This window comes from Labeo rohita, chromosome 17, assembly GCF_022985175.1.
Source record: "Labeo rohita strain BAU-BD-2019 chromosome 17, IGBB_LRoh.1.0, whole genome shotgun sequence".
Lineage (NCBI taxonomy): Eukaryota > Metazoa > Chordata > Actinopteri > Cypriniformes > Cyprinidae > Labeo > Labeo rohita.
The window spans coordinates 4,562,625-4,587,478 of NC_066885.1; the positions used below are offsets into that span (position 1 = coordinate 4,562,625).

At 35.5% G+C, this 24,854-nt stretch overlaps 1 protein-coding gene across 2 annotated transcripts; it reads right to left on the reverse strand.

Annotated features, from left to right (window-relative positions):
* Nucleotides 1-1,293: 1,293 nt before the first annotated feature.
* On the reverse strand, nucleotides 1,294-23,879 carry grm1b (glutamate receptor, metabotropic 1b). 2 transcript variants are annotated; one of them, XM_051133655.1, is made up of 9 exons: nucleotides 23,800-23,879; nucleotides 22,485-23,305; nucleotides 20,164-20,413; nucleotides 17,271-17,506; nucleotides 13,134-13,380; nucleotides 12,604-12,772; nucleotides 12,164-12,290; nucleotides 5,792-6,722; nucleotides 1,294-3,461 (listed from the first exon to the last, which is right to left on the reverse strand). In XM_051133655.1, exons 2-9 carry the CDS (start codon nucleotides 23,203-23,205, stop codon nucleotides 2,636-2,638), a joined length of 3,507 nt encoding a protein of 1,168 aa, XP_050989612.1. In that variant the 5' UTR covers nucleotides 23,206-23,305; nucleotides 23,800-23,879; the 3' UTR covers nucleotides 1,294-2,635. The 2 variants fall into 2 exon arrangements, with proteins under 2 accessions (XP_050989612.1, XP_050989613.1); XM_051133656.1 differs by having other exon boundaries at nucleotides 3,188-3,426.
* Between the last annotated feature and the right edge of the window lie 975 nt (nucleotides 23,880-24,854).

A 24,854-nucleotide genomic window follows, 5' to 3' on the forward strand; every position in this document is an offset into this window, starting at 1 on the left:
ATCTAAAAAGTTACCTGAATACAATCTTCTATAATTGCTTAAAATTCCATATTAATTTAGTAACTGTCATGTCATATAGGACTTAAATGGTCATAACAACAGGATACAACTGTCTACATACGTGGTACATTCTGGTGAAACTGCCGTCGGTGGCCCTGCTAAGCATTAGGGGATCTTGACTCTTTATTAACACACATTGATTATATAAAGCATATAAGTATTTGAAGCTGATATGAAAACATTTAACCAACAGTTAAGAGAAGTTACCAAATACAGACAATAATGTCTAATGAAAAAGTCTATGTAATAATACAAATTTTATGTTATGACCATTTAAATCCAGAGATGTATCATATATATTTACATTCTTTTCATTATTTAAAAAAAAACACACATAAATAGAAGAAAAACTATATATACACACTTCCTATTGTACTTGAAACACACAAACTATACAAAAAGTACATTAAAAACAATACAGCATGAAAAAATACAGTTGGTTTTGACATTGGCACTTAAAAACTACTGATTTTTTGCTACATTTTGCTAATAAATTCACTAGGCATTTGTCTTACTGTAGTTCACTGCATACGTATGCTGCATGATTTAGACTTGTTTGATGGTCATGTTTATTTAATATAGACTTGGTTTTAAAATGTTGTTTATAAAAGTCATGATTGTATAAAACACCTTAAACACATTAAATTGTCACTGATAGAGTTGCTGCACATTATTTGAATTTCTAAATCTTCATTTTCTGCTACAGTGTTTTTTTTCAGTAAGTTCTTTAGATGATTTGATCTATTATGAAAAGCATAAATGGCTCAGAATATACAGCATTACAATGACTGGTGTTGGTTTCATGTCAACTACTGCTGCCGTACTAAAGCAAGTGATAGTGACACAAATCAAAGGGCACCTACACATTTGGTTCCTGCTTTTACTCAATCTGGCACTGACATTAAGGTCCAAAATTAACCATTTTGCCACACTAACAGTTGCAGGTGAATTGAGAGAAAATGTACTGACTGTTTAAACAGTATTTCACTTTATTTTTTTTTATTTCAGGGATATTTATTGTTAACTAAAATTAAACAAAATGAATGAAATGAAAGAAAGAAAGAAAAAGAAAGAAAGAAAAATAAATAAATAAATAAACAACGAAATAAGTGCTGGGCAACTATCACATCCAAAATAAAAGTTTTTGTGTACATAATATATGTGTGTGCACTGTGTATATTTATTATGCATATATAAATACCCACATGCATGTATTTTATATATATATATATATATATATTTAAGAAAGTATGTTATGTTTATATATTAAATATATTTATATATAATATAAATTATATGAATATAAATATACCCATGTAAATATTTTCAAAATATACACTGTATTTGTGTGTCTTTATATGCACAATAAATATACACAGTACACACACATATATTATGTACACAAAAACCTTTTAATTTCGGATGTGATTAATTGCGATTAATCATTTTAATGGGACAATAAATAAATAAATTAATTAATTAATAATTTTTTTCCCAGCTGGTTCTCAAGACGACATACAATTTTAGTTTTGTGCAACTCTAATGTACTAAATTTACTAAAATTAAAATAATCAATAAAAGCTACAGTATATAGACATTTAAAGAACAACAACAAAAAAAAATAAATTCACAACATTACAAAGACTTTCAAATTAAAACTGTAAAATTAACACTAATACAAAATGGTACAAGTAGATAAAAACTAATATAGTATATCAAACGTATACTATATCAAGTGTATCAATTAACTTTCCATTTAATTTTACTGAATTTACCAGACAATCTGATAACTAAAAGTAACAACAACAACAAAAGCTGTTAAGGGAAAGTTAAATGAAATATAAATAAATAATAAAAATATTGGTAACACTTTACAGTAAGGTTCATTAGTTAACATTAGTTTGCTATTTTTCCTACCATGAACTAAGAATGAACAATACTTCTACCGCATTTATTAATCTTAGTTAATGTTAATTTTAACATTTACTAATGCATTATTAAAATCACAAGTTGTGCTTGTTAACTTTAGTTAATGCATAGTGAACTAGCATGAATTAACAATAAACAACTAAATTTTCATTGACTAACATTAACAAAGATTAATAAATACTGTAATAAATGTTGTTCATTGTTTGTTCATGTTAATGAATACATTAACTAACATTACTAATAATACCTTATTGTAAAGTGTTACCAAAATATTTTATAAAAAATAAACTAAAACTGAAATAAATGTAAATAAATTAACTAATAAATAAAATAAAAATTAAAACACAATTTAGAATATTAACAAGAAGCTAAAATGGTATAGCAATGACAATAAAACAACAATGGCTCTCCATGCTTATGTGAAAAGTGAAAGATGTACAACAAAACTATGCTTACATTTAGCATTTGGCAAGTGTTAATTTTGGACCCAGGAACACACATTCCCTTCCATACTGTCTCTTTGAATCAATCAAATATAATATTAAAGCTCTCCGGTGCAGACAACTTAAGTCACATTATTGCACAAACTAGTACCATAGCTATTATTTCACAAAGCTAGAGCTGACATGATCTCCTAAAATAAATTTCAAAGGGTCGAGGAGCTTTGCTTATAGTCTCTGAGAATGACAGACGCGTACGTCACGCTCGGCGGCGTGCATAAGATAGACTCGGACACGGGGGAGTTGGGAATAGGGCTGCCCGAGCCGAGCGAATCCCGAAACGGAGAAGGCGGCATGAGGGCCACGGAGTCCTCCATTGCCATTTTAATTTGCACCAACTCCTCCTCGTCGTGAATCTGCGCATTGTCATACATGTAGCCGTGAAGAAGCCCGAACTGTTCGTTTTCAACCTCCTCCAAAGGGGAGGTGGGTTCGTCCGGGTACGAGCCCAGTTGCATGGGTAAAATAGGATGCGGGTGCAATATTTGGGGTTGAAGAGGCAAAATCACCCCATCGCCCGGCTCAGGCAGGCTTATGATCTCATCCAGATCGGGCATGTTTGAATTAAACTTGAGCACCTCTTGATCTGCCATACCATGTTGAGGGAGAACACTGTTTATCTGTGGCACGTGTTGCTCGGGAGTGTAAAAGGTCATATCGGCGCCCGCCTCCTTCATAGGCTTGCTGACAGGCGACTGCCTGAGAGCCATCAGAGGAGGGATGCCCGAGGGATTGTATCTGATCGGGTCGCCCTCGTCCTCCTCGGCTACATTGTACAGAGTCTTGGTGCTTAAATCGGAAAACTCCATGCCGGGGTTATTGTAGGTATTAGTTAGGGGTTTGATGACAGCCGTCTGATTGGATCCGGCTTCCTGCCTCTTCACATGTACAGACAGTCTGTGCCACATGTGTTCCCCTTTCGGAGGATGTCTTGAACCTGGTTCAGACCATGACACAGACTTTCCATTAGAACTATGAACAAAATAAAGACGACTGTTATTTCACAGGAACCGAGAAAGGTGAACACAAGAACAACATTTCTGGTTCGTGTAAAAAATTGTGCAAAAAATATGCTGAATATTATTATTCAGATATTTGGTGTATGCTTGAAAACATTTATTTTTACAGGTCAATCTAGTATGACCAAAATCTCAATACACGCTTATATACTATAAGCAATTTTATGTTAAAGTAACAGTTTATAGTGAGGTCCAAAAGTCTACTTTCAAGACTACCTTGAAAATGTGGTATTTTTTCACATAAACTTGGAAATGAACAATAAATTGAGTAAAATTTCAGATTCTGCACTTTTTCAAGATGACTAATCAGATGTATTTTGAGTAAATGATTGTTAGATTTTCTTCCACTAAACCTCAAAGTGCTTTTTGGAATATTTCAAATCAAGCCGAAGAACATGAGTTTCAGCTCCAGTGCTGCTGTCATTAAAAAAACCTAAGCAGTGAAAGATTCTGAATTTGTGTAAAAATGTAAATAAACTTTTACTCTTAAAAAAAAAGTATATATATATATATATATATATATATATATATATAAACTATATATATATATGTGTGTGTATATATGTAGTATATATATATATATATATATATATATGCTACATAAATACAAATGCATATAACATTATAGTATAACATAACAATATTTAATTTAATATATTAAAATACACAACCAGTCAAAAGTTTTTGAACAGTAAGATTTTTTGTTTTTTACAAAACGTCTCTGCTTACCAAGCCTGCATGTATTTGATCAAAAGTACAGCAAAACAGTACAATTTTGAAATATTTTACTATTTAAAATAACTGTTTTCTATTTGAATATATTTTAAAATAAAATTTATTCCTGTGATTTCAAAGCTGCATTTTTAGCAGCATAACTCCAGTCACATGATCCTTCAGAAATCATTCTAATATTCTTGATTATGTTGAAAACAGCCAAGTAGAATTTTTTCAGGTTTCTTTGATGAATAGAAAAACAGAGGAACAGTAATTATCTGAAATAGAAATCTTTTGTTACTTTATACATGTCTTTACAATCACTTTTGATCAGTTTAAAGCAACCTTACTAAATAAAAATATTAATTTCTATAATTTCTTTCCCAAAAAGAAAAAAATTATACTGACTGCAGTGGTGTTGTGTTTAATGTTACAAAAACTTTTTTGTTTCAGATAATTGCTGATATTTGGATCTTTCTATTCATCAGAGAATCCGGAAAAAAAAATCCTTAACTGTTTTAAATATTGATAATAATAATAAATGATTCATGAACAGCAAATCAGCATATTAGAATGATTTCTAAAAGATCATGTGACATTGAAGATTGAAGTAATGATGCTGAAAATTTAGCTTTGATCATAGGAATAAATTACATTTTAAAATATATTCAAATAAAAAACAAAACAACAGTTATTTTAAATAGTAAAAATATTTCACAATTTTACTGTTTTCCTGTACTTGAAATGAGCAGAACAGATTTCTTCAAAAAATATTAAAAATCTTACTGTTCAAAAACTTTTGACTGGTAGTGTAATATCAAATATTACATTAAAACACGGCAAAATAGAACCATTTCCATTAGTGCTCTTAAACTTTTGGACCACACTTTATCACAATATACACTACAAATAAAAAGAATTTAATTTAATTTTTTAATTTTCCTGATCTTTAGACTCAAAGCAAAATATCACAATAGAGATAACAAATGAATTAGCACAGAAACAGGTTTACATTATTAAAAAATACCAATATTATAAAAGAAATAGTTGCTCTGACCACAGCCATAGCAAGACAGCCGATATATTTATATTATGCATACTATAGTTTCACAACCATAAAACAACTAGGCACAAAGATTTTGAACTTCTCTCTACTTTTGCCCTTCTCTACATTTCATATATATCTACTGTGGTATAAAAATGGTAGCAAAATCTCTTCTGGTTGACAGCTTAGTAACATTATCTAATATACATCATCATACCACCCGTTAACTCAATAACTGGTCGTGGAACAATTATAATTCTTGCTCTTTGCCATTACATACATCTAAAGCTACTATAGTCCCACAGTCTCTCCCAGCCGTGCTGCACAGATGCCCCGGGTGTGCATATTTTAATTGTAGTTGACCTGCAAATTACAAGATGTCTAAGAGAGCCGTTAATTGAAGAAGCTCCTGAAAATGGCATGATCTTAAGATCTGGAGAGAAGCTGGAATAACAGGACTAGACCCAAGGGCTCTAACGCAACAAGACGGAGAGAGACTGCGCTAATGCCGCTGAGTTACTTACTTGGCATTTCCAGACGTGCTCTTCTTGCGTTTGAACATGTTTAGCAGGCTGTTGCTCCTGCAAGCAATTTTTCCGTCACCAACGTGCATGCGCACCACGTCGGAGGTGGTGAACGCACTGCGTACGTTCCTCTCGGGCTTGGCGATGATTATGTACATTTTTGGCGTGAACATGCAGCCGAGAGCCACCGTCACGCTGAGGCTCACGGAGAACGACGTGGTGATGATCTTGTAGTTGGAGCCGAAGTAGATCGGCACGAACGCCAACCAGATAATACAGGTGGTGTACATGGTGAAGGCGATGTACTTGGCCTCATTGAAGTTGGCAGGGACGTTGCGAGTTTTAAACGCATAATAGGTGCAGCTGAGAATGAGCAGGCCGTTGTAGCCCAATGGCGCAACCATGCCCAAATTGCTGGTGTTGCATATTAGAAATACTTCTCGAATACTCGGGTATGATTTGATAGGCTCCGGAGGCTCCAAGATGATCAACGTGACCTCTAAAGTCAGTTGCACGCTGATGAGGATGAACGCAATCACCACTTGCGCCCAGGCGCTCATGAAGCGTGGTTTGCGAGTGCATATTTTCTTCTTGCTGCCGGCCAGGATTCGAGCAATGCGGTTGGTCTTGGTGACGAGAGCCGAGTAGCACATGGAGGCCGAGAGGCCCACGAGGAGGCGCTGCAGGTAACATGAGACTATGGTGGGACGGGCGATGAGAGTGAAGGGGCAAATGTAACCCAGGAAGATGCCGGCCAAGATGATGTAGCAAAGTTCACGGCTGGAGGACTTGACAACTGGCGTGTCCCGGTACAGTATGAAGATGAAGGTGACGAAACTGGTAACAAGGATGCCCAGACATGAAAAGACGACAGCGACGATGGATTCAGGATGACTCCACTCCAGGTAGCGCAGGGGAAGGGGCTCACAGACTGAAGAGAGAGGACAAAATTGTTAGATCTCAAGTGAGACTATGAACATAATGCATGAAATTATAATAGTAGTGTTTGCTAAGCCAAGCATCACTATTAATATTGCTTATATTGTGCTATTAATGGTGTGCAATGTATTTTCTAAGCATCAGACTTTTGATTTTTATCTTACAGACAATAAACCCAAAACTACAGATCAATCCAGGAAGCAACCACCTAGCAATGCCCTAGTGACTACTTAGAGCACACTAGAAATGGCAAAGCAATGCACCAAAACCCACTCAAACTGTTCTTTGCAACTGAATAGAAACTTGCAACAGCTCAAAAAACTTGGATGTTTTTGTTTATTAAGTAACAGGAAGCATCTACTTTGAACACCAGTAAGCAACCACCTATCAGTGCCCTACAAACACCCCAGAAACAACACTGAAATACACCTAAATCCACTCAGAGCAACTGCATAGCAAATCCCTGGCAATGACTCAAAAAAACTTGGACCAGTAAGTAACCACCTAGCAACAGCATAGCAATGTACAAAACCACTCAAAATACTTTAGCAACCACATAGCAACATCCTGGCCACTGTCCATAAAATTTTGGAATGAGTTCTGTTGATTTGGACCATTAAGGCCCTGTTTACACTAATGCGTTACAATAATGCACTGGTGTTTTCACTGCGTTTCATACTCCACAGATGTCACATGACCATTCATGCATGAACATGATGTTAACATTTAGACAGTTGTCAAATATACGCAGAGCAAATGTGGGTAGCCACACCATTCTTTTAAAAACGTAGTCAAAGTATCCAACACCATAGCAACTACTTAGAACAATCAAAACTACTGCATAGCGACGCCCTGGCAATAACAGACAAAACTGTTTTTAGACCAGTAAGTAACCACCTAGTAACCACAATGTACAAAAACACTCAAAATACTTTAGCAACCAACCACATAGCAATATTTTGGCCACTGTCCATAAAATTACAAATTTGGGATGAGTTCTATTGATTTGGACCATTAAGTAACCAACACCCTAGCAACTATTTAGAACATTTAAAACTGCATAGCAACGCCCTGGCAACAAATTTTTTTTTTCACAAGGCACAGTGAACAACCACGTTGAACACCCTGGAAAAAACATGGCAACAACTCACAAAACTTGGGGTTGTTATAATTTTTTTTTAATTATGGTCCAGTAAGTAACCACCAAGCAACATCCTAGCAACTGCACAGCAATGTACAAAAACACTCAATATATATTCAGCAACCACAAAGCAACATCCTGGCCACTGTCCATAAAATTTTGGGATGAGCTCTGTTGATTTGGACCATGAAGTAACCAGTATCCTAGCAACTGTTTAGAACATTCAAGACTACTGCATAGCAACGCCCTGGCAACAACATTTTTTGTTGTTGTTGTTTTTTTTTGTTTTACAAGAAACTGTGAACAACCACGCTGAACATCTTGGAAAAAACATAGCAACAACTCACAAAATTTAGGGTTGTTATAATTTATTTTTGAATTATGGTCCAGTAAGTAACCATCATACAACACCCTAGCAACCGCACAGCAATGTACAAAACACTCAAGATACTTTAGCAACCACATAGCAACATCCTGGCCACTGTCCATAAAACATACAATTAAGACCTGGCATTTTAAAATGAAAACGATCCTCGTCTACACTGGTGTTTTCACTGCGTTTTAGATGCCAAAGATGTCACATGACCACTCATGCATGAACATGATGTTAACATTAATGCATAGCAATGCCCTGGCGACATTTTTGTTCACATGGAACAGTGAGTTTTAACTTAGACCAGTAATTAACCACTACGACAGCATAGCAATGTACAAAAACTCTCAAAATACTTTAGCAGCCAACCACATAGCAACATCTTGGCCACTGTCCATAAAATTTTGGGATGGGTTCTATTGATTTGGACCATTAATTAACCAACACCCTAGCAACTATTTAGAACATTCATAGCAACTGCATAGCAACGCCCTGGCAACAACTTTCTTTTACAATGAAACCACATAGAAATTCACAAAAAAAACATTTAAAATACTTTAAAAACCACAAAGCAACATCTTGGCAACCATCCACAAACATCTGAAATGAGTTCTATTGATTTGGACTAGAAAGCAACCACCAAGCAACTACTTAGCAACTGCATAAGAATGTACCAAAACCCATTCAGAGCAACTGCACAGCAATGCCCTGGTAACAACTTGGGCTGTTTTTTAAATATGTATATATATATTTTTTACAGACATGGGACAGTAATTAACCATTGTGCATTATGAAAATCCTAGCAATCACATACTGTAGCAACGCACAAAAATATTCAGAACACTTCAGCAACCACAAACAGTGTCTCGGCAACCAGCCATAAATTTTCGGGGTGGATTCTCTTGATTTGGGTCAGTACGTAACCAACTAGCAACCACTTTGAGCAACCTAGCAAATGCACAACACACTAAAACACCTCTGAACACCTCTGAACAGCCTTGGAAACCACTTTCAAAATTTGTGCCTTGGTTTTCTTGAATTTGGCCAGTCTAGCAAAGTCCTAGCAACCATCTAGCAGCAGTACAGAAATACTCAAAACACACCTGTATAGGTTTTCCAGTTTTACTGTGGACTGTAGTCACAGGATGTAAGACATTATTAATTTATGCTTCCCAGAGGTCAACAGGCGGTTGAGTTCAAAGCATGCATTGTTGAATATGCATTCAAAATGGTGAAAGCATACATTTCGCATTGCTGCGTGCCTTTGTAGGACTGGCCATCAGAGTGTGACCAGCTCGCTTATGCACCAAGAGCTAAAGTAGGTTTCCAGCTCACCTAAAAATAAACAGCCCTTCCACTAAGGGACCGGCCGTAAGAAAGAACCAAGCCAAAGGAGACTTGAGAGACTGCAGCAGGAGAGAGGAAACGAATGCTTCCTCATTACCAACACCAGTATTCATGAGAGCCAGACACGTTTACCAATGATGAAACTCAAGGAGAGCTTAAGGACAACCATTTCTATATAGAAATGCATGAATCACAAATAAAGTCTGTATTTGTCCCACGCACAAGGGATTCTTGAGCTACGCTGAATCTGTGCATTACGCCAGTAGCATAGAATGGAGCTATACTATAGTGAACTGATGAAAAATACATTGCTAGGACACTCCAGGCTGCTGCATTGACATTGACCATCATAGTGTATGAAAATAGGCCAAAGAAGTAGGCAGTGAAGTAGGGCTGTCACAGGCGATAAGTTGTACGGTGCAAGCAATCTGTAAAAATGATAAATGGCCTTCAGGTGTCATGGGAAACCTTTTGAAAATAGGACAGTGAAGGTCTTTTAAAAAGCCAAATCTGTAATGTAAGATTTGGAGAATGGGTTTTCTGCATGGATGTTTGATGACGCATCTATGATGCTTCTATTTAGACATTTACTGTTTCTTTGACTCTGAAAATCCAAATCAATGAAAGTGAGCAGGAGTACTATGTAAGAAAATCATTAACAACATTTTAACTTTATCTAACAAAAACAGGTTGTGCTTGTCTGTGCAAAAGTCACCACCGTAATTCCACTGTCATATAAAAATAGTAAGTCTGATTGCTTAGAAAAATAATATCACACCTCTTCTCGACAAGCTGTCATTCTTGTCTGGCACAAATGGTGACATTGGATTTTTAAGGCTGTACACCAAGTTATGGATTTTACTTAAAAAAAAAAAAAAAAAAACATTTCAAATTTTAACAGGTCAATTATGCCACATACTTTTCCTTTAGTTTCTCATTTGTTTCTCTATGAAATCAAACAGAGATCAAATGGAGACCCACATCTCAGATTTTTCTCTTAAAAAATTCTCCATTAATGTCATATGTTTTCTCCAGGCTTTAGAGGAAATCTCAAAAAGAATCTGAATCCCAAAATCTGAGATTTCAATATGAACTCAATATAAAATAAAGATCAAATTTTCTAAACTATACTATAGTGATTCATTTTACAGATCTATACTTTTACTTTGTCAACTATATTCTCTATTGTGCCTAGTCTGCCTACTTTAGAAATTTTAGGAGAAACATCTAAGTTGGAATAATTGGAATTAAAACTGACTACTAGTTTTTTTTTATTGAATATTTTGGCTGATATGATACTCCAGCTAATAATGCAAGTTTTTGCTCCAACAGTTCTATTGCCCCTATTATGCCATTTCGAATATTTCTATTCATGCAGTGTGTAGTGTAGCTGTATGTGAATGCAAATGATCTGCAAAATCGAAAGTGCACAATAAATAAAGTTATTGTCTTTAAAGAATTGTCTCTGAACAGTGAACACGAGTCGTTTGTAATTCAAATCCCACTTCAATGACGGCTACATGTCACAGGGTAACACATTTGCATAATGCGTGCCTACAGTTGAGGTCAAAAGTTTACATACACTTTGCAGAATCTGCAAAATGTTAATTATTTTACCAAAGAGGGATCATACAAAATGCCTGCTATTTTTTATTTAGTACTGGCCTGAATAAGATATTTCACATAAAAGATTTTACATATAGGCCACAAGAGAAAATAGCAGTTGAATTTATAAAAATGACCCCATTCAAAAGTTTACATATGCTTGATTCTTAATACTGTTGTTACCTGAATGATCCACAGCTGTGTTTTTTCTTTTTTTTTTTTAGTGATAGTTGTTCATGAGTCCCTTGTTTATCCTGAACAGTTCAACTGCCCACTGTTCTAAAGAAAAATCCTTCAGGTCCCACAAATTCTTTGTTTTTTTCAGCATTTTTGTGTATTTAAACCCTTTCCAACAATGACTGTATGATTTTGAGATCTGTCTTTTCACACTGAGGATAAAATGAGGGACTCATATGCAACTACTACAGAAGGTAGTAGTTCTTTTGGACTATATGTAAATGTTTTTTTTATGTGAAATATCTTATTCAGGTCAGTACTAAATAAAAAATAACATGCATTTTGTATGATCCCTGTTATTTTGGTAAACATTTGGTAACATTTTGCAGATTCTCACCTCAACTGAATGTTCTATGTTGGCCGTTCAAAATACTGAACTATGACAATGGCTGTATCATTACCGACATCCGCTGTATGCAGTAGACCAATCACAACAGACTAAGCCATCTGACCAGTCAGAGCAGAGAAGACTCATAGAAAGGAGGGGTTTAGAAAGAATTCAAGTGCTTCAAATGAATTTGTGAGAATCTGAGGTGATATTAAATGCATATTTTGTTGAACCTTGCATGCATGTAAACCTATCGTAGAAGACTCCCAAAACAATATTAGGAACCTTAAAAATGGCATATAGGGGCACTTTAAAGTTTATAAATTCAACAGATTTAAAGATTTCCCTGAACATCAAAATGACTACTGAAATGAAATAATCACTATCGCAAATGTGTAGTACCTTGCAGTTCTGGGTCCGGCCACCATCCCAGCTCACAGGCTTTGCAGGTGAACTCATCCAGGACATATTCATTGTCCTTACAGGGTGTACAAATCCAACAACAGCTCACCTCCCCTTTCCTAATCACCTGTGTGGACACATTATACACATACACTTCACTCTCTTTAATTTTAAGAAGAAATGAATGCAATGGAAGTAAAGGCGACACCATAAACCAGGGGTCTCCAAACTTGTGTCCTGAGTTTACCTCCAACTTTCCTCAACACACCTGCCTGGAAGTTTCAAGTATACCTAGTAAGACCTTGATTAGCTGGTTCAGGTGTGTTTGATTAGGGTTGGAGCTAAGCTCTTCAGGGATAGCGGCCCTCCAGGACCAGATCTGGTGACCCCTGCCATAAACTGCTCCATGACAGTTTTTGCTAATAAACATACAAACTCACCTTTATCTCTCCTTTAGAGCAGGGCTCACTGCAGACAGATCGGACCATCTCACTGCGGTTCATCTGGATCATATAATCGTCGATACTTAAAACGCCTTCATGCCACGAGCCAACATTTATATAGTCGTAGACTCCAGGCTCTACATACTGCAAGTTCATAATGTCATACCTGCAAAAAAGAGAGAGATGGAAATTCATCTACAATACAATCTAGGGTGACCACAGCTATTATTAAAGCTCATAGTTAGGGTAAGCAATTTAAACAAACCCCTAAACTTAAGTATTAAGCTTCAGCATGTTGTGACTCAAATTTTCTTTGGAATAATGCAAAATGTTAAATATTGCTACCAAAACACAGATTTATGAACAAAGCATCCAGAAATGTCTGCAAGTCAGTGTTTGCCAAAGCCAGGCCATTAGACTTATTTGGATGCATGCTCCATGGTGGTTTAAAAATTAATTAATAGCTATTTTTGTGTTATTCATTTAGTGCATACTTAGCTTTATGTAGGCCAGTAAGTAAGACTGACCTTCCTGGTGAGTCCCCGTTTTCGTCAAACCACACATCTTCTCCAGACACACCAGTAAACGAGGTCTTGAGGAGAAAGTCCAGCAGTTTGCTACCGTCAATGGGGTCCATGGCCTCACATAGTCCCACGTGACCCGGGCACAAGTGCTCATGCATATCGTGTAGACCGTGAGCCATGGCGTAGATGGCATTAATGACGAACCCCATTTTACTGTCCTGGACATAGTTGTCCTCCAGGCTTTCATAACCTGTGAGAATCAGCAAACCAAAAAGCAATTATTAGAACATCACTGCAATTCAACCTGTGTGTTTTAGTCAACATGAAACAATATCTGCAACCCATTTTACTTCCTTACAGATCTAAACAGATATTAGACTACTGGTTGACATTAGCCCCAGTCTACATGGCCTAAGTGATGTTAGTCTTTTCATATAAGCAATGAAGACAAACAGTTTAGTACTTTAGAATAATATGCATATAGTAAATAAAGAACCATGCATTAAGAAAGTAAACAGGGTCAATATTAAATCCATGTTGACTGCAGTAAGTCATTGCAGAAATATCAGCAAATTTTGAAAAGTTCCACATTTTGCATTTACTAAAATGAAAATCACAATCAAAATCCCCACTGTAACAAGTTCAGCCATGATATTTCCAGACCCCATTTTAAAGTCATTTTTGAGCACTTGAAAGGGAACGATAGGGTGTCCAAAGACATCATTATTCCTAAGCCAGGGGCGACAGGACAGTAAGTTCTGTCTTTTTCTATTGGACAGTGAATCAAAAGACAGCATTAAAACAGAAGATCAAACGAAATGCAGTTGCCATGGCAAAGCAAACCATTTATGTAACCCAACTCAGCATTTAATTAGTAATGGACATGATGGTGACATTATTATTAATTGAGCAAGGAAATTAATTATTCATCCGTGTTCTCATTCTTGCCCGTCTCCCTCATGAATCAAAGTAAATGTAGCTGACAATTGAAGAAGAAAAAAAAAAGATCGCTGTATTAATTCAAAGGAACGGGCAATGTCAAAGGACACCCTATCGGCTCATTATCTGGTGATCTGTAACAAGCCAGCAGGAAGCAGTATCAGGCACCATAGCTGATAAATATGGTGTATTTCAAAGTTAAAAAAACACATATTCAGTCGTAACATGGCTCTCACATTATATCTGTAAATTAAAGTGCATTGCAGCAAGCAACGGGCGAAAGCTAAAACCTAGGCATGCTTCGCTGGTCAATCCCTAATTTTTTAAATCAGCACAAACCGTACAGTGACACTTTGAGAAAAACTGAAACATTAAATACATGTTTTATTAATAATAGAGGCAGATTGTGAGGATTTCTTAGTGCTTCCAACCCCTTGGCTCTCTATTAGTTCATTTATGTTCAAAAAACGACATATTTTATTTGGTATGTCAAAGTTTTGTTTACATGCAAAGTGAAATAATTAGGACTGGAGGCTTTGGTAAGGATATGATACTGTGCTATGATATCTCAACCCAAATATCATCTCATCACATTAAATTAATCATCAAATCTCATCAAAAATTCATGAAAATCATCTCAATATTTAGATAAAAAATGTTAAGAACAAAAAATAGAGGAAAATGTGCTGTCTAACTTAATTTATTTTATATTTTTTTAATATTTTATTTTTTACGAGTAAAGAAGAACATTTTGACCATGTGTGACCACAAAACCAGTCTTAAGTAGCACAAGTATATTTATAGCAATAGCCAAAAATACACTGTATGGGTCAAAATGATCAATTTTTCTTTTATGTCAAAAATCATTAGGATATTAAGTAAAGAATCATGTTCCATGAAGATATTTTGTAAATTTCCTACTGTAAATATATCAAAACTTACTTAACTTACTTGTCCTATTCTAACAAACCACACATCAATGGAAGGATTATTTATTCAGCTTTCAGCTTTTGTATAAATCTCAATTTTAAAAAAATTGACCCTTATGACTAATTTTGTGGTCCTGGGTCATATATAATATGCTATGACCCCATTTACCCAATTTAAAATACAGTGCTGGATGATAATGTATCTGGTCACTATTATTATTCACAAATAGTGAACACCAAAATATTTTTTTCACCATAGTCACAGTATGACATCGATACAATCTTTTTTTCTTCAGTTGTGCATGTCTAACAGATGCATGTTGTAAGTGGAGCCAAATCTATAGAAATAAGAAGCGTGACCTCTTATTTTCTTCTCTCTGAAGGCTCTGATTCATATTAGCATAAGCAATACAAAAAATTTGGAGCTTAAAAGAGTTCCCTGCTGGAACATGCAGCAAAGCCAACTGGCATGATAAGACTAGCTGTTATTGGGATATAAAGTTCAAACCGAAGTGCCCTTATAGATGCTCATTTCATTTTGGGGGAAAAAAACATCCCAATAACTTCATATATTAGAGGTCAACCGATATTCGGTGCTGCATTGTGACCTTATTGACAAGAGTAAACTCTCTTATCTAAAAATGAAAATATACTGTAAAAATACACATTTTATACAAAAACAGTCACAAAACATTATATATTTTTAAATCATATGGTTGTATTATATCAGTCGACCTCTATCTATATTGCTGAAGTGAAGTGTCTCCACGTTAGCTCTTCAGAAAAATATTCACTTACCATCTTGGAGTTCTAGACAAAGAAATAATAACAGAACAGCAGACTATGACTATTTCTCTGTTTGATTAATTGTAACAGTTTTCATTTGGTGTTTATGTTCACATTTCAAAAACTTAAAATTACCATTTTGCATACATCTCACCTCTTACCTAAAACTAATAAAAACTAAAACAAAAAAATACAAAATGATATGCAAAGCAATGCTGTAAAAAATATGGACAGACAACATGAAAATAGCATAAACATAGATCAGATAATAAAGTGATTGGCATGCTTCCCTGTGATTACAACACTTTAATATGAGTCTAGCTGTGGAAAAGTCAAAAGATTTAAAAGCATCTATCAAGCTAAAATATAAATATATTGCTTTGTGAAATTAAATGTGGCACTGCAAATGCAGAAAATGAATTCAGGTGTTATTTGACAACATGCTTACTGAGTGTTGTCTCGAAACAGAGCTTCAGCTGATGTTAAATATCAACCCAGCCAGATAGAAATGTGCTATAAAAAGAGTCAATTTACCTAGATCACCTTTTCAGTCAGCAGAGAAGGTTTCAAAGATACAAAAAGAGCAAAAAACACAAAAAATATGATTTTAAATAATTATAAACCCAATGCGTTTTATTCCCTTCTGTTTTGGGAAATAACAGCTATAGCATGCAAAATGGGTCATTCCTGTTCTGCTGTACCTTTTGAACTCTGTAATTTGATCAAACAGGATGATTTTTTTTTTTTGCATGACGTCCAACTAGCGCCAAAAACATCCATCAAATCCATTGATCCAATCCCAAATATCAGTCCATGATCCATAATAATGCTTCCTCCACTGAAAAAGTCCTCTCATATCAAAATCCACCCACATATTTGTTTGGAACTGTTTTGGACTATTCTGATTTGTAAATGTGGTGCTTGGTCTGTGCATATTTCTCTGCTGATTCAGACAAGTCAACTTTTTCACTGGAGAAAACAATAATGATAGATTTGTTTCTTACAAACACACACCATTTGGCTTCACAAGATGTTAATGGATGGACTGGAGTGGTGTGGATTACTTGTGGATTAATTTGTTGTTTTTATCAGCTGTTTGGACTCCTATTCTGACGGCACCCAATCAGTCCACTGGTAAGCAAGTGATGTAATGCTACTTTTCTACAGTTCCCACGAAAAAACAAACTACGTCTTGGAAGGTCTGAGAGTGAGCAAATATTTAGCAAATATTCATTTTTGTATTAAATATTTATTTAATAAAACGTAAGTTTCTAGTTTTGTTGTTTTTCATTTTTGAAGTTGTATAAGTGCAACACATTTGCCTAAACAAACCTCTGTGTTTACTTATTTGTGATTTTTTTAATTAAGGAAAACTTAAATTAATTCATCAATATTTTATCTAACATATCAGGTCATTATGATGGTGACACGAAAATGTACAGCATGCTAGGAATGACCCATATACAGCGCCTCTCTCTCCTCGTACCTGAGCAGTTCTTCTTATAATTTGTGTTTTCTTGTGGATGTCCCGGGAGGCGACACTGGAAGCGATACTGCCAGAATTCAGCAAACCAGGGGTTTCTATTGTTGGTGCTGAGCCGTAACTTCAGGTAATAGTCGTCAAACGACGTGACCTCCTCTGACTGTAGCTTCATAGTGATGCCGCCCACAGCTTCCTGCTCGTAGCCCTCCACGACCTCATCCCTGTCCGCCCAGCCGTCACTGAAGAAAACGGGTCGCAAAGTGTCTAATTAGTCACCTAATTACCACCAGCTTCCTCTTCAGTCTCTCACCTGCAATGCTTGAACAACACTGATGCTCAAGAGCATTGACCTACTTTAGCACAGGCTAAAGAACAGACTCAGCATGCACAACACTTACTTTGTGTTGAACGGTTCATCAGTAGAGTATAAGTGATATAATAATGGCTACCAGCAGATTGATATAACCTTCTCTGATGCTTTTAGCTACAACATTCAAGGTAAAATATTGCACAACTGGTTGCCTTTGCAATGCATGAACTACTATTTCAGGCATACCAAAAGAGCATGAAAATATTTATATTAACTATATAATAACAGGATATAATCCCAGGCCGGTTTTTACTCCTAGTCCATTCCTGCTTGAGCGTGTGTTGCTTGAACTTATAATGAAGGTGTCTTTCTATGGTCATGACATCATCAGCACCATCTGCCTCTCAGCATCTTCTCGGCAGCATGCCAAAAACTGACTATTATTAGTTGTCACTTCATATTTCACAGATGACAATTTACCACGAGCAGCTGACAAGCATTGTGTGTGCTCAGTGCGATTACAGTTTACCATAGAAATGCACTTTTTGTCCCAGGAGTTGATTTTAATTAAAACCAACAGATTTTAGATATTACTTTTTAATTCAAAGGTCACATTAAATCAGTCTTTGAAACTTTTTACCAAGTCATGTGTAAAAAAATACACAGATGGGTCTAATCTAACAGCTAACATCAAATTAAGTTAGTATATAAGGCAATTTAAACATGGAACAACTCAGTATTTTAATACATCATTTGAAACAGCCATGGCAGCATGGAAGATGCATTAGACACTGATTTGCTTTATTTTAAGTTTTAATGATCTGAAGTAGCCTAAAATGATAGATAAACTAACAATTTTAGTCATAATGATGGATACTTGGAAACACAGCTTTATAAAGATTCAAAACATTTGTGAATCACTTGTTTCAAACCAGCAGTTCAGAGCACTTATCAAACTGTCAAATGATATTTGATATTTGTTGATTGCATTTAACAGATTACATTTGAATACGTTAGAAAAGTACGTCCTTGAAAATGAGTTTTTCAAAACTCCTAATCTGTAAAATCATTGTGTTGCAAAATGATTCACTGTTTAGAAGCACTCCAATCGGATAGCGTATCGCGAATCATTTGATTCAGATCGAGATTCAAGGCACATTTTGTAAATCATTTGATGATTCACAAACTAGTTCAGTTATATTTTGCTATATTATAACTTGAGTAGTGAAACAACCCAAAGAAAACATCTTTAAAACTGCTGTTGTAATGTTGTTGCAGTATTGCCAAGTCTGAGGTTTTCCCGTGAAATTGGGCTACTTTTACACCGTTGATGTCTGCGGGATAAATCGACCCCAATAACGTCATATTTAGACCCTAAAATGCAAATTTACCTGGGGAACTGCGACAAAAAAAAATCCCTGGAATGCAATTTTTTACAGGGGATCCCCCTCGAAATGCGATTGGGCTAGTTGTGGGCTAGTTTTGAGTAGCAGTTGGACGGGTTTGCTGTGAAAACCCGGCAACCCTGCGTTGTTGGTTTTACATATTCAAAATTGTGTAATTATTGTCTGATGAATATGTTAACATAAAGCTCTCTTTATGAATTATGAGCTACCATAGCTATAAAAAATACTTTAGATGATATAAAACTGTGGTCAAAATATAATGTGGTCATCGATAATAAATGCGAAAATATTGGGGGTAGTTGGATGGGGGGCAGGGAGTATGCCCAAGGATTCAGAACCTACGTTCTGTAATTCAATTGATTCAAAGTTTCGAAAAAGGATTGTTTCTCTCATCATTTGTTGTATAACCAAAAATGCTATTCATTTCCAATAAACAATACTAAAATTAATCATTCGTAGCTTACTTCTTGTGGAACACACAGGCTTGACCTTTGACCTCACTTTTGGACATTTGGAATTTATGCCATTTTTAAATATTTGAAATTTGAATTCAGAGTTCTAAATTTCTTTAGTTTTAAAACTCGACAGTAGATTTAAAAACTAAATATTTACAGCTAATTTCAGTTTCACAATTCTGAATATAAATTAATTCAAATCTATAAAACACAAACTTTATGTATGTCTTACAATATAATTTACTAAATTCATAATTCATAATATTCAAACTGAATCACTTTAAGGGATGCTGTGCGTACACTCTTAACTAGTCAGATCAGCCTGGTGTGACTAGTATGTATTTCAGTACGTAACAAAAGAATATTGCTTTGGATCCTCCTCCTTTAAAACAGTCTCCTTGACCCAGAATAAAGCAGCCTTGTCCAAATGATGTTCCTCTTTTTAGTCCACAGAGACTGCGTTGGCATCAAGACAGAGGTATAAAATACTTCACACCTACAAGAGAGGTTTCTGCTGATTAAAAAAGGGACAGCCATCCATCATTTTAATATCTCATTAACAGAAACCTGCAGCATCAGGAAATCATGATCATTGCTAAGCAGAATCCCTTTGATAGATCTGGAGCTTTATGAAACTATCAAGGATTATGCTTTAATGCCTCTAAATGTCCCCAATGTCCCTGAAGTGTCACATTTCATCAAATTAAAATGAAACTTATATTCACCTGCCGATGAGAAGGAATTCTCCAGCTACACCAAGGCGTCTCATGGCCATGAGGAGACCACGAACAGTCATCCCCTCACAGAAACACACCACCACGCGAGCTTTAGGCAGACGCTCTCGCAGTTTCCTCAGCAGCCGGTCAAAGTGTTTCTCCCCAGCGTTGCTGTAGATCTTGTCAGAATGGGCGATACACAGACCTTCCTGAGATGCCAGTTCCTTAAAGGCCTCCATCCCGCTCTCACCATAGTTCCCTGAGGAACAACATCTGCATCAGAGCTTCTCATTGCCTCAATCCAGCAACTTAACAGTGTCTTCAAACAAGGTTTCTCTGCTGAGCACATGAAGACTGCAGATCGACTTTAGTGTGACTTACATTAAAAGTGTCATATCCTATCTTAAAATTTTACAGAAAAACATTTCTGCTAAAATTCTGCCCCATTTTTTGACCTAAATAAGCAGAGTTGCCTATTCAGATTAGAACTGGCTCTTTTCAATACATAATTGTAACATCCACACAATATTGAACAGGATTTTGAATGTATTTCTGAATATATTTTTATATACATATAAATATATATATTTAACAAATGACTGAAGAAAATAATGAACAAATAAATGAATAATTTGAAAACTACAGATGATGTCACAGACATTTATTTCATTGAATGATTTGAGAGCTCAGCTTCTGACCCTGATTGTGCTTTCAAATGCTGTTAAGAAGATTACACTGCTACCTTTTAATCACAGATTGGTCATATTTAAAATAATGAGCTGTGCTCGATATGAGACCAGCATCAATCTCTTGATAATGATACGGTGATTAAAAAGTCAAAGACAATCATCACATACATTCATAGTTTTGACCTTGATTGAGGATTCAAATGATATTTAATTCAAAGTACTGTAAACTTCACTAATTATTCTGGTCTGATATATGGTATTCAAAATGTGATCAGGGCTATTTTTGATAGTTATCTCAATATTTAAGCAAGGGGTGATCTTATAGAAAAGAAAAATCACAAATAAAATCTACATATTTAAAATTCGAACTGTTAAATGGGGTACCACTCTTAAAAATAAAGGTTCTTTATTGGCATCAATGGTTCTATGAAGAACCTTGAACATCAGTGAAACCTTTCAAATGCAGAAAAGGTTCTTTATAGTCGAAAAAGATTCTTTAGATTTTTTTTTTAAATGTTCTTCAAAATGGTTCTTTTAGGAACTGTTCATTGAAAAGATCTTTGGGGAACCAAAAATGGTTCTTTTATGTCATCACGGCAAAAACACCCTTTTGGAAACTTTATTTTTAAGAGTGTATGGAGATTTCTGCTTAATTCTCCAGTTTCTCCTGAGAAAAAAATCCCAATAATCTCACATATGTGATCTTAACATCGAAACTGTGCTCATGTTTGCTAAAATTAAAAAGTCTGTGATTAAAAGTAAAATATGTCAATATGAACATAAATATTTCTCATCAAAATCTTGCAAGACTAGATGATCTGAGCTGCTATCCGCATTCATTTTATAGCTCTGTATCAAAAATTGACTCATTTGTGTCTATTTTATTTCTCATATAGTCAAACCAAAAATTATTCAGTCACCACACTGTAAAAAAACAACTTAAAAAGTAAGTGTTCATGCTGCCTTCAAATTTTAAGTTTACTCAACTCAAATATCCACGTTTTCAACATTTCGTGTTGACTAAACTTAAAATTTTAAGGCAGCACGAACACTCACTTTTTAAAGTTTTTTTGTTTTTGTTTTTTGTTTTTTACAGTGCAGATATATTTTTTATATTTTTTACTAGTGGGTGCACACCACAGTTTATTAATGTACGTAATGTACGAGCAAAATAAAGTAAACTGTGACAAATTATACCCAAAAATTCTTGGTTTTGATAAAAATTTGGGACCAAAAATTATTTATACACTTTGATCTGACCATGTTTTGCTTAAGTGTTTTTTCAAATGCAATCTTTTTACACCACAGACTGAACAAAATTAAGCATTGCTTGGAAATTTGTCAGCGAAGTGTTGATAGTTGTTTAAATATTGTCATACCAACAGTTGTCCGAATTTTTGGTTGACTGTAATCCATTACAAGCCTATCAAAGTTATCTGACATTATCAAGATGAATTTGTTCTGACACAGTTTAACTCTAAGTTCTTGTCATATTTTATAACTGTGATAGCGTGACAAATGTTGAAGGTGTCTGAATAAATTATGGTTTGACTGTATGTATTTTAGGAGAAACATCTGAGACAACGTTTAAACTTGAGTAATATAGTACATCTCCAGAACTCTAAAAGAGCTATAACTCACCCTCAGTGTGAACCGCTGACACGTATGTCCAGTTGTAGCGTTTAACAATGTCCAGGAGAGCTCTGGCCTGAAGAGTGTCAGAGGGCACGACCCTAAGGAAGTACTTATAAAGGGTTTTATCACTCAAATCAATGCTTGTAGCTGAATATGCAATCTGAGGGATGTTAAACAGCTGCAATAGGTTCTGTACTTGAATGGCCACCGAACTGGATCCAGGTCCAATCACACCAGCAATGGGCTTTTTGGTGGCCGGCGGCTGAGCTAAAGGATTTCCCTCAACGCACCACTTTGGTCCATCTCTGTCATCACGGATGGAGATGAGCGAGTCTCTTATGAACTCAATACTTTGTTCCAAAGCCACTGATGAGTGCCAGCAGGAGTCCCTGATCTCACAACCCAAAGTGATGTTGGGAAGAAGGTTTGGATCAGCGTTTATTCTATCTAGTGTGTGAAACATCGCTTCCACTCTTTGGATCCCGTACTGTTCCCTGATCTCGCCGCACTTTCTTTCCGCGACCTTCTCTGCCGCAGGTTGGTGATGGACAGAAAACAGAGCGCCAATGATGATATCGCCATCCATCCTTGCCACTGAGCGGGTTGCTGCTCTGGTTACCACTGACCTCTGATGAACATCAGCTGATGAGATGGGATGGTTACAGAACAATAAGACTGAGAGACACAAAATAATGATGAAATTCATTCTCAACATCATGATCCTCATGGTGTCAGATGTCTTCAGGTAAAATCAGCTCCATTTTGCTGGTAAGAGACACAGATATTTGTTGCATTCCAGTCCAGCCATGATCATCCAAACAGCTTCCCTGCAGAATGAAGATGAGAATGAATCACTTTGTAGCAGCACCTACAGATGAAATAAACTGTCATGGTTTGTTATTTTGTAATTCATGCCAGTTAGTGAATGGAGTGTGTACTGCGTTCAGCACTATGAACAGCAGCTCATGTTTACAGATGAGGCAGAAAGTCACTTTGTCAAGGGCAATGACATACTCAACAATAATATATCCTGATAATTTGTAGATTAATTAATATTTACAGACATTACCAATGCAAATCATTCTAGATATCTGCTGCAGACATTTCTGAATCAAACAGACACTGAAACAACTGACAGAAAACTAAGTTTTCTAAACATGCAGCATGTGTTCTGTAGATTAGCTATAATTTGACTAAAATATAATAGCTGGTATAACAGCCAGCATGCAATAACTCCTCACAGGACTCTAGTTTAGTGATCTGGCTGATGTATTATATCTGTGTCATGCATTCAGTGCTTGTTTAATCAGCTCATTCTCACCTGAAATCACAGCGCGTGTCGTCACATCTCTCTCCTGAGCTGCTGGAGCACAAACTGAGCCTCCTGTTTTCATCCTCCAGCATGAGCGCAGGAACCTCCTCCTTTATCATCACTGAATGAGAAAGCAGCTCACACACCAGACACAGAGCAGACACACAAATTCTGAGAAATATGAGACAAATATTATATATTGCATTTAGCCAAGTATGTGTCTTAAAATTAACAGCTAATCTAAAATGCATGCTAAATAGTACTTGCTGCAAGATTATTCACATGCTCCCTCAATTATGTAAAAATCTAGAAGAAATCAGGGTTATAAATACAGATTTTGTTTGCATCAAGACATTAATATCACATTGTGCAGAAATTCAGACACATAGCCTATATACATGAAGACTTTATAAAATAAAACACTTCTGTGAGATATTTAAGATGGTTGTGACCCTGGACCCATAAGCTGCATGGGTATGTGTAGCAATAGCCAACAATTCATTGTATGTGACAAAATTATTTTTCTTTTATGCCAAAAATCATTAGAATATTATGTAAAGATCGTGTTCCACGATGATATTTTGTAATTTATCTACTGTAAATACATTAAAACTTAAGTTTTGATTAGTAATGCGCAATGCTAAAAACTTCATTTGGACAACTTTGAAGGTGATTTTCTCAATATTTTGATATTTTTGCACCCTCAGATTTCAGATTTTCAAATAGTCGTATCCTAACAAACCATGCATCAATAGAAAGCTTATTTTGCGTTTACTTCTCAGCTTCCAAAAATTGACTGGTTTTGTGGTCCAGGGTCACATGTAGTTAAAATATCACTTTGAGATATTTGAGATTTCTCTGTGCTTTATATTTATAAAATCTAAACAGATTAACATATATATAGAACTGAATTATCACCAATGCTTCAAATATCAGGTACTTAACAACCTAGTTGTGAAAATATTGAATTGTGTCGCATATTAGAGTCTACATAAATAAGCAGGTGACAAAGCCCTCTGGTGGTTAGATTAAAGTACTGCATTGGATACACATACTCATTTAAC